This window comes from Mycetomoellerius zeteki, unplaced genomic scaffold (assembly GCF_001594055.1).
Source record: "Mycetomoellerius zeteki isolate Tzet28-1 unplaced genomic scaffold, Tzet1.0 scaffold155, whole genome shotgun sequence".
Taxonomy (NCBI): Eukaryota; Metazoa; Arthropoda; class Insecta; order Hymenoptera; family Formicidae; genus Mycetomoellerius; species Mycetomoellerius zeteki.
In genome coordinates this window covers 2,465,122-2,479,743 of record NW_017256500.1, presented here as the reverse complement: position 1 = coordinate 2,479,743, position 14,622 = coordinate 2,465,122, and the positions used below count along the sequence as shown (strand labels likewise).

Below are 14,622 nucleotides of genomic sequence, written 5' to 3'. Positions count from 1 at the left end.
GGTCTCTATAAGTTTACTATAAAGTAAATGGTGTAGACGCGCACACCATGGATTCGACAATGATTTATCGTGATAACATATGACAATTTCACGATAATAAATTTACGACAATTCGTTACAACTTCGTGCTAATTTAAAATTTTAACGTAAAGTTGTCACGAATTACCACTATATCATTATCCAAGAAAAAACTTATTTTATACCTTAAATCGTCATAATTCATTGAAAAAATCGTAGCGTAATAATAAAAAAAAAGCATTTTAAATGTTATATTTTACGATGCAATTAAAAAAAATTTGCAGAAAAAATTTTGTTCTCCCCATACATATCATCACAGTTGAAGTTCTTCAATTCTTTCAAGATTCATTTTAAATTAATACAGTTTGTAGTAATCGTTGCATAGACACAGGGGGGATTTAAAGTTATATAGTTTTGAGAAGCATTTTATGCAGCATCATATAACACGAATCCGTCAAATTCGATAATCGATGCCGTGTTTTATACATATATGTACAACTTGTTAGATTTATTTCACGATTTCTCATCATTATCTCCAATTTTGAAGCAACAGCATTGATTATTGAAATTAGTTAATAAGCGCAACAAGTACTCCGTGCTCCGTGAACATGTCCACGAGCAGATCTTATCATCAGAAGGGGGTTAAATACTTGCGCAAGTCGATAAAATCGTATCACTATACTAAAAAAATACATTAAATTTTATTAAATATTTGTTTGAATAGTCCTTAATAAATATTTACTAAATATTTAAACATATACATATTTATTTGGTACAAAAATCATTAATTTTATTTATCATTTTTTTATTGAGCAATTATTATTTATTTGCTATAAGTATTAAATGTTTACTTACTACTATTAAAAAATATACATTAAGATTTACTAAATTTTTTTAGTGCAGCAAGGGGAGAATTCAATACAGAATTCTATTTTCAAAACTTCTACTAAAAAATTACTGATAATTCGATATAGAATATAAAAGATAACTTTAAATAAAGCATAGTTTTAGCAACAATATATAAAAGTAATAATAATAAAAGTAAATACAAATATATGAGATAACTTTCAACTAATTTACACTTTAAATATATTAACTGATTAACTTATTAATTATTTTCGAATAAGTCTATATTAGAATATAATTATCCAAGAAGTGAACATCAACATTTTTGTTTTTTTAAAAGCGCTAATATTCTTTTCTTCTATAAAATTTGAACATTAAACAATTGTTAGTCAGCTTTCGTGTCCGTCACGACTGTCGTTATAGTTATGTGACTTTGTTACTTTGAATAAAAAAAGAAACAAAGATTTTATTAGCAACTATGATGATTTTAAAAAAACCTAAATTATAAATAATAAAATTTTTGAAATTATACTTCCATTAAAATTTAATCATTATTTATAATATGCATTCTACATATTATGCATAACTATAATTATTTTAATTTTAATTTAATTTAATAATTTTAAAAATTAACTTTTAATTTTTAAGTTAATTTTAATTCAACTTTAAACTGAGTTAACTTTTGGTTTAAGTAACTTTTAACGTAACTAACTTAATTTTATAATCATTAATTTTAACTTACTTGTTAAGAAAAAAACTCACATAATCCTGCGCATTTCATGGGACGAAAATAGTCGTGTTTGAACTGACCTGAACTTCATTCTTCTACAATGTAAGGGAAGAGAGAAAAATGGTAACAAAAATCAATACATGTACAACAAGGGTAATAAATTTTTTGCAATTTACTGAGATCCTATTTGTAATTTCGATAATAAACTCATGAATATTTTCATATTGTTGATGCTAAAGTTATCACATACTTGTTACGAAATCGAAGCCTATGGAATTCTTATGTCATATATTCATTAAATTAGAAGTATTAATAACAAAGTTTCAAGAAAGCTATATTGAGTGTTTTGTCTCATGACGTTAAAAATGTATTACATCTCAAAAAAACATTACTAAAAATATGAAAATTCATAATTTCATAAATTATTCTATTATTATATCTAAATATCTGTGTTTTGAGCACAATTCTTTAAAAAATAATTTATTTGTTTTATCAGACTTGATATTTATATAAAATCATATTTTTTGTAGAAATTATTTGCAAATTTGATAAGGTCGTAGGATTACGAATAAAATTAAATTTTTTTTATATACATATTAACGTACAAAACTAACAAAAAAGTTTATTGTATAGTACAAAAGTTCATTTGGGTTCACTTAATCGTTTAAAAGTTATTTAAAACTGCAACACACAAAATAAGGTCATTTCGCTGCATAAAGTCATTACAAGTAAATTATTTTTCATTTTTTTTTGCACTTGATTTCAAGGCGTATTTATGACAAAAATTTTTTTGCTCATATTAATTACTGATATTGACTTTTTAACTAATTTTCGGCTGATATTTTTAATTGCTATTGTAGTTAAATCTTTAAAGAAAATGAAACACATGCACGTTTTCTATTACATATACTAAAATACGACTTGGTGACGTGATAAGTACATCTCTTTAAATGTAAACTCCTTGCATTTGACGTAAATATTTCTTTGGATTATTAATGCTTTAACACATGAATTTATGCTTTTATATCGAAATATATATGTATTCCCATTTGTATGTATGTATATACATAATATGTACTTTTATAGACATCTATATTCATGTGTTAAGACATTAATGATCTTATGCAAATAAATGATGCGTGGATATACTCAGCAAGTGTATTTTTAATAATTAAATTTCTGTCCTATGAAAGAAATTAGGCGAGACGTAAGGATTGTCGAGGATAGAATTGCTGTAAAGAAATAATTACGCATTTATTATACATAAATATATATATATATAATACAGAATAATAAATTTTATTCTTTTCTTACATATATCGCTGTAGAGAAATGATTTCACATTAATTATAAAAATGATACCGAATATTTTATTTTTTCCTTACATATATGTGTATACATACATACATAGATACATACATACATGTACATAAATAAGAAAAGGTAACTTTCTAAGAAAAAAAGCTATTAAAATGCGAGATCTAGCAACTGAATCATTTTACACCGTCGTGGTCCATCTTTTCTGTTTTTTTCCTAGATATATAATTTGTTCTTTGTGTATACACGTACATAAATAAATATATTTCTCACTTTTTATCTTTTTTTGTTACGCGTATGTACATATATATATAAAAATATATTTTTTAAATTCTTTTTTTATATTTTTATGTTTTTCTAATGGAATGAGAGGGATTGAAAATATGACATAACGACAATTTTCCGATGTTAACTAACAGTAATATTCTCTCTAGACCGATTCCAAATTCGTGTTATTTCGCGTATTATAACAGCACTAAAAATGTTTGCATCGTACGATTCGAATGCCGTTGTAATACAGGAAAGGACGCACATTTTGTTTAAAATATTATTTAACAATTAAACATAGATTGACACATTATAAAAGTCTGTACACATATATTTAATGTCTACCTTTTGTCTCGTTGTCATATTTAAATAATAAACTTTAAAACTTAAGATTAAAGTGGTGGTGAGAGAGTTTAATTAGTTAAATTTAGAGACGCAAGATTTATGAGATAAAAATTTTATTAAAAATTTCTTCGAAATTCGTATAATTAATCATCTTGTTCAATTTTAATACATATATTCTAATATGCTTGCTACTCATGTTGAATACAATTATTTTAGGCCATATTATATTCGAAAAGCAGAACAGAGTAGCAGCTAAAACTAATCGTTGTACTATCATATTCAGATCAAACTGTTCTGCTTGACAATGAATATATATTACACCTTAAGAAAGAAAGATAAAAATGAGCATATAATTAAGATAAAACAAAGTAGATACAAAAAATCATTTCGAACCTGCCGCACGACAAGCGTTTCCACGTCCTGTGTAAAAGAGTTATAACACTTATCATACGTATTTATATTTTATTATGTTGATTGGATCTTATTAAAGGTAATTGGTTTAAGACGCAGTTCGGTCCAGATCCTTGTTCGTAAAGCTTATACAAAATCAATATACGCTACATCACATATATACACATATATATACAATATCATTTTTTACAGATTATTCTTTTCTTTACTTAACTTCTAAAAAAAAAATAGAATAACAAACTTATACGTTGCTAGACCCGTAATAAGAACAGACTGCGCATTCGATCACATGTGCTTTACTTACTTTAGGAAGAGAAAGAAATCTTTGATAGGCTTTCCTTCTCTTTCTAACTCTGAGATAGTGAGATTGAACTGCACTAGACTTCTCCCTTTCTTCTACCAACCGCTTGGCTGAAGGAAAAGGCGCAGCAGGACTTGTACAATTGGAGCAAAAATGCTGTCTTTTTCTGTTGATACAGAGTTCAAACTGCGAACATCTCACTTTTCCCTAGCGGCCGACTAAGTGACCAATCGCTAGAAAGAAGAGATTTACAGAGGGAAAAGCTTGATGCATGTGCAGTTCTACTCATTGCATTTGAACACTATATTTTTGTTCTCCATTGTAAATACGTTATTTACAATGAAGAAGGAGAGAAGCTATTCCTGTTCCAATTTTAACTAGTCCACTATCTGTTGTCAATTTTAAAAGTCAGCAAAAACATCTACAACACTAGCACTATTGCTAACGCTTACATTTGCATTAATGTTAGCGTCGATGTCAGCTTTATCATCATCATAATCGTCAGCGTCAGATGTGAGAAAGTCTTGAACATCATCAGCTCGTTCAATATAGGTATCTGCTAACACATCAGTCTTTAATGGTAAAGAAGTCGTTCTTCTTATTTTCGGTGTAGCCTTGAAAACATGGTACACTTGCCTTAAAATATAGGGAAACAATGGTCGCTTCTCTTTTTCAAACTCGATGCATTGATTGTAAAGTTTTACGAGTTTTTTAGGTGTATCAGAACGTATTTTTTTCTCGTCGGGTTTTAAACCGCCACGTCCTACATTATATAAAATAAATAATTTATCGGTTTTATAACCATACGGTAAATCACGGGCAAATAATTCATACATTACTATACCAAATGCATACACGTCAGATTGAAAACTATATGGATAGTCTTCTTTAAACCTTAAAACTTCTGGAGCCATCCAACGAACGGAACCAGCTAACTGGTTCTCTAACTCTTCTTCTAACTCTTTTTTAGATTTTGTAGTAGTCCTTTTAGTCTTTTTAATCTTGTCATCAGTTCCTACCTTTTTATTCTTTTTACCTTTTTCAATCTCTTCATCCTTTTCGTCGTTTTCGTCATTTTCATCCCTTTCATCCCTTTCGTCCTTTTCATCCAATTCATCCCTTCTATTATTCTTCGGTTGTCGGCTCTTCATTACTGCCAGGCCAAAGTCACCAATCTTCACATGAAGTCCATTATGAAAAAAAATATTCTTACTTTTTAAATCCCGATGATGAATATTTCGGGCATGTAAATAGTCCATGCCTTCTGAAATTTGTTTAAGAATTATCACAATTGTAATCATTTCTAATTCGTCCTCCGCAACATGCAGACGATGATATAAAGAGTTTCCTTCACACCATTGCGTAATAATTGCTAAATAAGGTTTAACAATACAACCCATAAATGATAACACATGCATATGCCGAATTTTACGTAAAACATTCACTTCATTTTTGAACATTTCTATTTCTAGTTCTGTAGGAACTTCAATATTAAGTCTTTTCACGGCCACAGGTCCATACCAATCAGCTTTATACACAGTTCCGTAAGTTCCCTTTCCCTTTTCATCATCGTCTTCATACGTGATTTCTTCCGCTACAATTTTAAAATCTCTTATTGAATCTTGACTGAAAATACTATCTTCAGATTCTGTATCATCAGCACATGAATCATCTTGGTCCTTCGATTTTTGATGTCTTTTGTTTCTTCTAGGATATCGTAAAAATTTTGTTCTTGTAGTGACTTGAGTGGTCTTATCAATTGTGGTTGGTTCAGTGTCCTGAGCAGGTTTTTTCATTCGTCTCCTTGAACTAATACTCGGTACGGGTACTGGTGGAATTTGAATGATTCCTGTAGTTGGATTATTAGCCAATAATCTTTCATAATAAGCTGTTCGTCTTCGTATATGTTCACAGAGTAGAGACGCATAACTTACACATTTTTTTCCACAAACATAACAATAACCTAACAAAACTTTGGTACCCGCAAAATTATGAGTCCAAAAAACTGGAACAGGAAATGTTTCCAGATACTCCACAAACACTTCCTTACACGGCAAAGTTGATATGTCTGTATCCCATGAAATAAAATACGTCATACGTTGCTTAATATAAGCTGCACAGTCATCTAAAATCAACTGCCGACGTTCCATAGCTTTTGACACTGCATTCCTTAAAGTAAGTCCTTCTTTTACCTCTATAGTGGTATATTGACTATTTGGGAGGTGTATCATTAATATAGATATCTTCTTCTTCTTTTTAGCTTCTTCAGCTTTTTTTCTTAATTTCTCCAATTCCTCTATCTTTTCCTGTTTACTTTCAAGTTCTATTTCTATACATTGCAATTCATGTAGTTTATCAGCTCCTTCCTCATATTCTTGTAGATACTCTTTCTCAGGAAATTCTTCATCTAAAACAGATAGCCAGCGATTGACAGCAGTTTTACAACATGTCATAACTTTTCCTATGTTATCTATTTCAAATTTCAACGACTTTTTCTCTTGAACGAGGGATTGATACGAATCCGAATGGATTGCGGTTGATGTTGATGGAACCGATTCTATAATCTGTTGACTGTCGTCGTATCCATTGCGCTCGTTCATTCTATCTTCATTTTGGATAGCATCCTGGAGCTCTCTGTGTAACATCGTGGATCGTGACAGTGGATAGCTTGTTGTTGAGGTTGACGGGATTGATATCTCTAGATTGTCAAACTTATCGGGCTCTATCATCATATTTGCTGCTGTCAATGGTACTGTCGGTTCTTCAATGTCTAGACTGTTATAGAGTTCATCAGATTCGATCATCTGCATTCTCCTCTTATAAGCCATCTTAAGCTGCTTAGCATACCAAGTCTTTCTTGACATACGCCGTCGAAACTTCCTAGGAGGTTCGCAAATCGTAACTTTCCGTTGTATCTTTTCATTTGAAAAGGGCTGTTTATCTTCATTGTCATTATCTTGGAAGCACCTACACACTCCTCTCAAGAGAGCTCTAAATCGCTCTATTTTGCTCACTGTTCCTCTATATACTAATTTTTTAATTTTCCTTTTCTTTTTTGTTATTATTTGCTCGTACTGTACTCTTCGCTATACAGTTGTTGTCTTCTCACGCATACGTTGTCACTCTTCTTTGCTATATTTCTTATTGTATCTTACATGTGTTGTATCAAATTCCTGCAATCATATAACAATATGCAACATTTATATTACATTTTCTTGTTGACCAAAATACCTATTATCTATAAGTTTAATTCTATTATATATCTTTTACAACCATCACATTATACAATTTTTTTCTCTCTCTTCCCCCTCTCCTCTCACCTCTCTGTATATTACTTTATTTATATATAAAATATATAATTAAAATAAAATAAAATAAAATAAAATGAAACATATATACACTCTCTTATATCTTTCATTTATTTCCTTACCCCTTATCTTTCGCTGAAAATTTGTCAGCGATGTAATCTTTTGTTCTTGACAGTCATGCGTTGAGTGGATCGCGCGCGTGTGATGTATAAGCTCAGTCCGATTTCTAAAAGCTCCAAAACCGAACTGTAGCAGGAACAAACGATACGCAGCTTTTAAAGGTCAGTGGTGCGCCGGTGCTGTTCGTGACCTTCGCAATGATTCCCCCTCCTGTCACCTTGACCTCTTCACGTGCCCATACTTCTCCCTCTCCCCATTGCCCTTTCTTTCCACCCTCACCCTTTCGTCCTTTTCCACCACCGTTGTTGAAAATATTGCGATTAACACACCGAGAATTAGCGAAAACGAAGTAATCACTCGAAAATCGCCAGAATCGTGAAAATTTCCGATCACGAATATTAATCATCCCGATCGATCGGATAATACATGGCTCCATTCGTACTACAAAGTTTAAGTAATTCCGGAATGAGCCTAGCAAAACGCTTAAAAATTCACGTATTCTGCAATTAGTTCTCGGCACAACCTCGACTATTGTTCCTTCGCAGGTATAACGCTTCGCTGCGAATCTTGACGCGTATCCGCTCGATGAAGCATTTAAATTTAGACCTCGTTACGTCGTCACATCGTTTCATGGCTTTCGAATATCGGCTACACTTGAAAGAGACGAGGCAGTATTGCGTTGCCAGTGCCGATTATCCGATCACTCATTCGATCGGCAACAATCTCAGCACTAAACTACACTATAAATTCAAGTTCACGAGCAGGTTCAAGTTCAATTTTTCTGTAAACACACTTGCCCGTTCACGTAGCGCGTTCTCTGACGTCACTATAAGTACGCTTTGACGTCAGAAGCTTACGGCACTATCACCGTGACAACGGAAAGTCGATCTCTTATTGGCTGAGCAACCTACGTAAGCCCTCCCGCCCCGTCGCGTATACCAGGGCTGACAATTGGAGAACGTTCAAGAACCAGGGACAGCATACCTGGGCAAAATCAATACTTGCTAATATATACACGTTTATATGTATAAACATATATATATGACAATCTCATAATTTTTACGAATTCATTTACTACAATTGTATTTTGTGAATAACTACTTTTATATTCATTGTGGGTACGCTGACTAGTAACTTTTATATTTTTAATTTGTTATTAAAAAAAAAATTAGTAAAATATTTAAAAATCTTGAATTCTTCGCGCGAAATGCATTTGATGACCTCGTTATAATATATAAATGACCCGAGTGACGTCACAAGTAATTTGAGAATATTCGGAAAGAAATTTTAAACGTCTCCTTTGCGAACCGAATTCGAGAGAAATCGAATTAAGGCGCTGCATAATGTTAAAAATCTTTCGGAGAGTGAATTAATTCAAGTAATCAAAAGACAGGAATTTGGAAAATGTTTCAAATTTTCTTTTCACGCGGTCAATAGTCGCAGAACTTTTGCTGATGCTTATTAAAAGAATGCCTCCAAAGATGTCAGAAAACAAGCCTCAGCACTTGACCTCAGTCTTACCCTAAAACAAAAAAAAAGATACACAATTTAAATGGTAATTTAAGGATCATTTCTAATAGATGAGTCACAATTAATTTCTAATTGATCTGTTAATTAATTAATTTCAACATATAAAGCTTCCTACCTTTTGATACAAGCAGTTGCAGTTTTGATTTGCTCAATTAGAGAGCAAATTTAATTACATTGGATCCAATCCAATGAAATATATAAAGTATAATTCTATTATTTAGACAAACAGATCATGTTGATTTCTATTATCAAAAATTTACCTGAAAAAGATACTCAATTTTAGAAAACGTCATAATTAGTTGATTCACTGATTTTATTATTGAAAAGGTATCGAATTACTTTTTCACCAAATTTTTATAATCTTTTTTTTAGAGACATTTGATTGTCTTTGTCACTAACACAAGATCTATATAATGGCATGGTTAATCATATCATGATCAAACATACCACTTTTTTCTTTTAAAACTCCTATGTATAATATATGCACATTCTATACATATACTGTTCAAAGTAAAAAAAAAAGATAAAAATAGTGATTATATTCGTTATAACTGATAAATAAGAGCCCTATAAGATCGAAGCTAGATTTTAAAATGCTTTAAATAATTCAATCTTGAATCACTAAATGTACTACCCCGGCCGAGGTAATATTTTTCGCAATAAGTTTAATTACAGTTTTACAGCATATTAATATCTTTGAAATATGATGCCTAATTGAGCATCAAAATTATTAGAATTTAATTTAATTCGCGAAATTTACTATAGTGGTTTAATTGTGTTTAGTCCAGAAATATTTCGGTGCACAGTTCGTTAGACTACAATTGTGATATATATGTCAAGTACATATACATCATATTTAGTGATTCAAGATTGAATTATTTAAAGCATTTTAAGATTTAGCTTCGATCGTATAGGGCTCTCATTTATCGGTTGTGTCTCTCACATACGTGGTCTAAAAAAATGATATTATTGTATATTCATTATCCTTACCCAAAAAATATAACTGCGTTGCATTGTTAATAAAAAAACCGTCAATTCGTTATTTTAAAAAAGTAAGATTAACAAATAATGTATTACGTTCCAATTTTATATATTTTCTTTTATAAATAGATAATATTCAGCTGAATAAAAAAACAATTTATTTTTTAACATAAGAAATTTTTTACAAATTTCTATTTCTTGTTCAATGTCCAAATCAGTCAGTGTACAAAAAAAATAGATCAGTTACAGATAGAGGCAGATAACAATGATAATTTATCTCATTATCATTCAGTTGCTAACCTCAATTTTTTAGTAGATGCAGCTCAGATATTTTCCTTTTCCCTAAAACATGAATACGAAAATGCATACCTTCATTTTTCTTATTCACAGCATGGATCCAAAATTTATACTTACAGATCTAACATTCTACGCACAGCTTAGTCTACATCATTCCAGTAGACATTTTATGATGTTCAATAATTCATTTTAGGCGCAACTTATTGAATCATTTTGGATTTTTGGTTGATATTAAAAGTAAACGTCTTCTTGACTCTATGTAGAACTATCATGAAACAGAAGAATTTTGAATATAAGTCATATTATTCTAGTAAACTTATGTTATAAAATTTTAGCAAAATTTTCGCAGTAAATATCTGATTTAATCTTATTTCAGATTTTATAAAAATATATAACAATAGATAGCTTTTTATGTACATAACAGGATTTAAAAGGCAAAAATAGGTACACACATTAAATTAAAGGGATATAATTAAAGAGATGTTTCTGTAGGAAATCAATATTTTATTATAATGAGATATAAGCTGCTTTCCTTTTAGGAGATACAGTCGACATAATGTCGTTTTACGTTTATTATTTCATTGAATAGGAGGATAAAACGACATTTGTGTAGATCATCTTCTAAAAAAGGAAAGCAATTATAATGTTAAATACATTTATGCAAACTGTGTACCCCGTCTATATTTGTAAAAGTGAATGAGATTTCCTAACCTAAAGAGAACTATCACCTTTAATGCATTACAATTTTTATGATTTTGAGTGACCTTTTCAAAGTTTTTATTCTACACACAAAACGTTAACGATTAAGCATATTTTCATCAAAATGTAAGATATGAGAGTAAAACCAAATATGTTTTTAATCAGACTTCCTAATTTGATTTCTTTTGTCCAATTTCTATAATCGAAGCAAAATATCATGTTCTTACCAAAATTGTTCCATTTTATAGACATTTCAATATTGGGAGAATATGGAAGAATAAGGAATAAATTGGAATAAACTCTTCAGAACCACAGAACAACGGTATACTCCAATATACTCCAATATACTCATAGTCAGTATGCTCCAATATACTCAATAACCAGTGTTGTCAAAGATAAAAAAATTTTGTTGCCAGAGATCAAAAATTAGTTCCTATCAAAATATCTCCACAAAATAATTTTTAAATCCCTACAGTTACGCTACATAGGATAATCGATAATACAAAACAATAAACACTAAAAATATGCATATGAGTATATAATTTATTTATTTATTGCAATAAAAGTATATATTATATTTTATTGTTATAATATAATGTTATAAAAACAAAAATATATATATATATATAAACGTATATGTATATAATAAAAATAACATATTTGTGATATTCAAAATAAAATTTAACTTTAAAATAAAATTATGTTTTCACAAAGTATCACATTTACTTAATTACATACTTATTAATTAATATCACAAAACAGTTAAGAATACAATAGGTGCATTCAATACTATAACCGCTCAGTGAGCTCTTGCATCTGATTGGCATATTCTGTTACAGCTAAACATATAGACCAATCTAAATGTTAAACGAGGATGATGAATCCGAGGCATCGGAGGTATCCGAGCTACGTTTTCGAACGCAGTCAATGAGTGCATTCAGTACTACAGTAGCTCACTGAGCGCTCAGAGAGCGCTTGCATCTTATTGGTATATTCCGTTAGAACTAAAAATATAGACCAAACAGATACAAGAGCTCACTGAGCGCTCAGTGAGCGGTCGTGGTACTGAATGCACCCAATGTCGGTTGCCGTACGCAAAAATTGAATTTGTCCAATTATCAAAATGTCCTTAAATTTTTCGAAATTTAGCCAAATTCTCCCTACGTCCTTTTTACGGTTAAATGTCCCTACGGATAGGGAGAATTCCCTACGACCGGCAACACTGTCAATAACTTAGTATGCGCATGCGTAAAACTGTAATGATGCATTCACTGCGCAGTGCGCAACATCCGTACGACGTTGATGAAGCTGGAAACACAGGGTGCTTTCCAGCAAGGACATAGTCAGATACTGTGTAACACAGTGTCTGACTATGTCTTTGCTGGAAAGCACCCACAATGGGCACGGGCAATAGGTACACCTTGCTTTCCAGCAAGGATACAGTCAGACACTGTGTTACACAGTGTCTGACTATGTCCTTGCTGGAAAGCAAGCATAGGCAACAGGGAATAACGAGTCGTCCAATCAGAGCTCTGGGATATAATATCGAACATATATCCTAGAGCTCTGATTGGACGGCTCGTTATTCCCTGTTGCCTGTGCTTAATAAGTGCATCCAGAAGCACGACAGCTCATTGAGCGCTCAGTGAGCTCTTGTACTTGTTTGGTCTATATTTTTAGCTCTAATGGAATATGCCAATCAGATGCAAGAGCTCACTGAGCGCTTTTATGCGGGGTCTACAAGAGAAGTCGTAGCAGTCATAAGGTCTTAAGTCGTAGAAAATTGACCAATCACAGTCGAATATGGGAAGAATACTCAACTGTGATTGGTCAATTTTCTATGACTTAGATGCCTTTGTGGACATCCGGTGCGGATTACGGATTGCGGACTGTATGTGATAGCACCCTTATTGGCACATTCCGTTAGAACTAAAATATAGACCAAACAGATACAAGAGCTCATTGAGCGGTCATGGTACTGAATGCACCCAATGCGAACATCGAACGAATTTACAGAAACCAAACGCAAAAGTTTCGTTGTCATTTAATTATTGCACAAATATCGCATAAGTTCAATTGTTACATGCAACGAATACTGAATCTGATCAAATGGTGGTACTCGATGGAATCAAGGAATTCAAGAATTAAATAGCTTATATTTACAAATAAAATATGTCCAAATATATATGTGCTGGTTATTCGCTATGTATACTCAGCTTTAAACATCTTTTCGATGCTTTAAATGAAGCTTAATCGGCTCGACGAAGGAGCGGATGCCATTTTATAACGATTAAATGATAGTCAGTGTTGATTAGCGCCTTGTTTACACGAAATCTTCCAATTATACCTATAATATGTCGAAGCTCGTAGCTGGAAAACTGGCATTTGTTACCGGTTTGTGCAGTTTTTTTTTTTGTATTGAAGCTGATAGTTTAATTAATGTTAGCTTAGCTATTAAGTTAATAATTTTCGCGAGTTAATTGTTAGCACTTAACAACTCAGCAGATTTGATGTATTTTTCAGGCTTGAGCGTTTATGTATAATTGATAACGTTGATGTCATTGATAACGTCATGTTTAAATAGATACACTAATTTCAATATCATATTTAGATGAGAATATACACTCATTTAATATCTTTTTGTGTATGTAGAAACAAAAATTTAAAAAACAAAAAACGATTATAAACGACTATAAGAAAGACGTATTTAAAGGTTAGGAAATCTATTATACCGATGAAAAACAAAAGATAGAGCATGCGTTAAGCCTGCATTATGAAATAACGCGCGCAATGTAATAATATGTAATTGTAACATAATTGATCTCTCTATGCAAACAAAGGTATTTTCTAATAAAGTAGACCTTTTGTTTTGCGTGAAAAATTTTTATTAAGATGATAAGTTATATGTACAATTCCACATAATTTTTTAATTTTCCGAAACGAAGTTTCTCCTCACATTGCTCGGTCGATACTTACACAGTGTATTGCGTATAATAAACACAATACTACTGAACGAAACATATGTGAAATATTATATAGATTTTTTATTCCTGAAATTTTAAAAATTACTACGGAAATATAAAATTTATTATTTGTTTTAATATTTGTTTTATTTAATATTTATTTAAATAATTAAAGAGATCATATAAAAATATTGCTTATATTTATATTTATTTTAATATATGAAACTTGCAATTTTCTTGCAGTTTTCCAATTTTTAACATTAAATGTTTTAAACATCTTTTAGTAATAATAAATGTTAACATTTCACAATTTCATTATTCTTTTCTTAAATATATTTATGCGAAAAAAGTTTATGTCAGATAAATAATACAATATATATATATATATATGAAATATCCACATAAATGTACCCGGTAAAAAAATTATCGTGCGTGAATATGTATAATTATGTATAAACATATATAAACATGTATAAATATTCATAAACA

The 14,622-nt window shown here is 30.8% G+C and overlaps 2 protein-coding genes across 2 annotated transcripts in view; one reads left to right on the top strand and one right to left on the bottom strand.

The window, feature by feature from the left end:
• Nucleotides 1–3,683: 3,683 nt before the first annotated feature.
• On the bottom strand, nt 3,684–8,643 carry Raf (serine/threonine kinase raf oncogene). The gene is made up of 2 exons (XM_018445103.1): nt 7,666–8,643; nt 3,684–7,408 (listed from the first exon to the last, which is right to left on the bottom strand). The coding sequence occupies exon 2, from the start codon at nt 7,097–7,099 to the stop codon at nt 4,637–4,639; it is 2,463 nt and encodes an 820-aa protein (XP_018300605.1). The 5' UTR covers nt 7,100–7,408; nt 7,666–8,643; the 3' UTR covers nt 3,684–4,636.
• Nucleotides 8,644–13,427: 4,784 nt separating this feature from the next.
• Nucleotides 13,428–14,622, top strand: part of LOC108720726 (estradiol 17-beta-dehydrogenase 8) — a 3,003-nt gene continuing 1,808 nt past the window's right edge. The window contains exon 1 of the mRNA XM_018444866.1: nt 13,428–13,564. Coding sequence (XP_018300368.1) covers nt 13,525–13,564 — 40 coding nt within the window. The 5' untranslated portion in view covers nt 13,428–13,524. The remainder of the gene's footprint in view (nt 13,565–14,622) is intronic.

Excerpts from the sequence above, each read along its gene's own strand:
- Raf (XM_018445103.1), bottom strand. The coding sequence starts at position 7,099 with ATGTCAAGAAAGACTTGGTATGCTAAGCAGCTTAAGATGGCTTATAAG.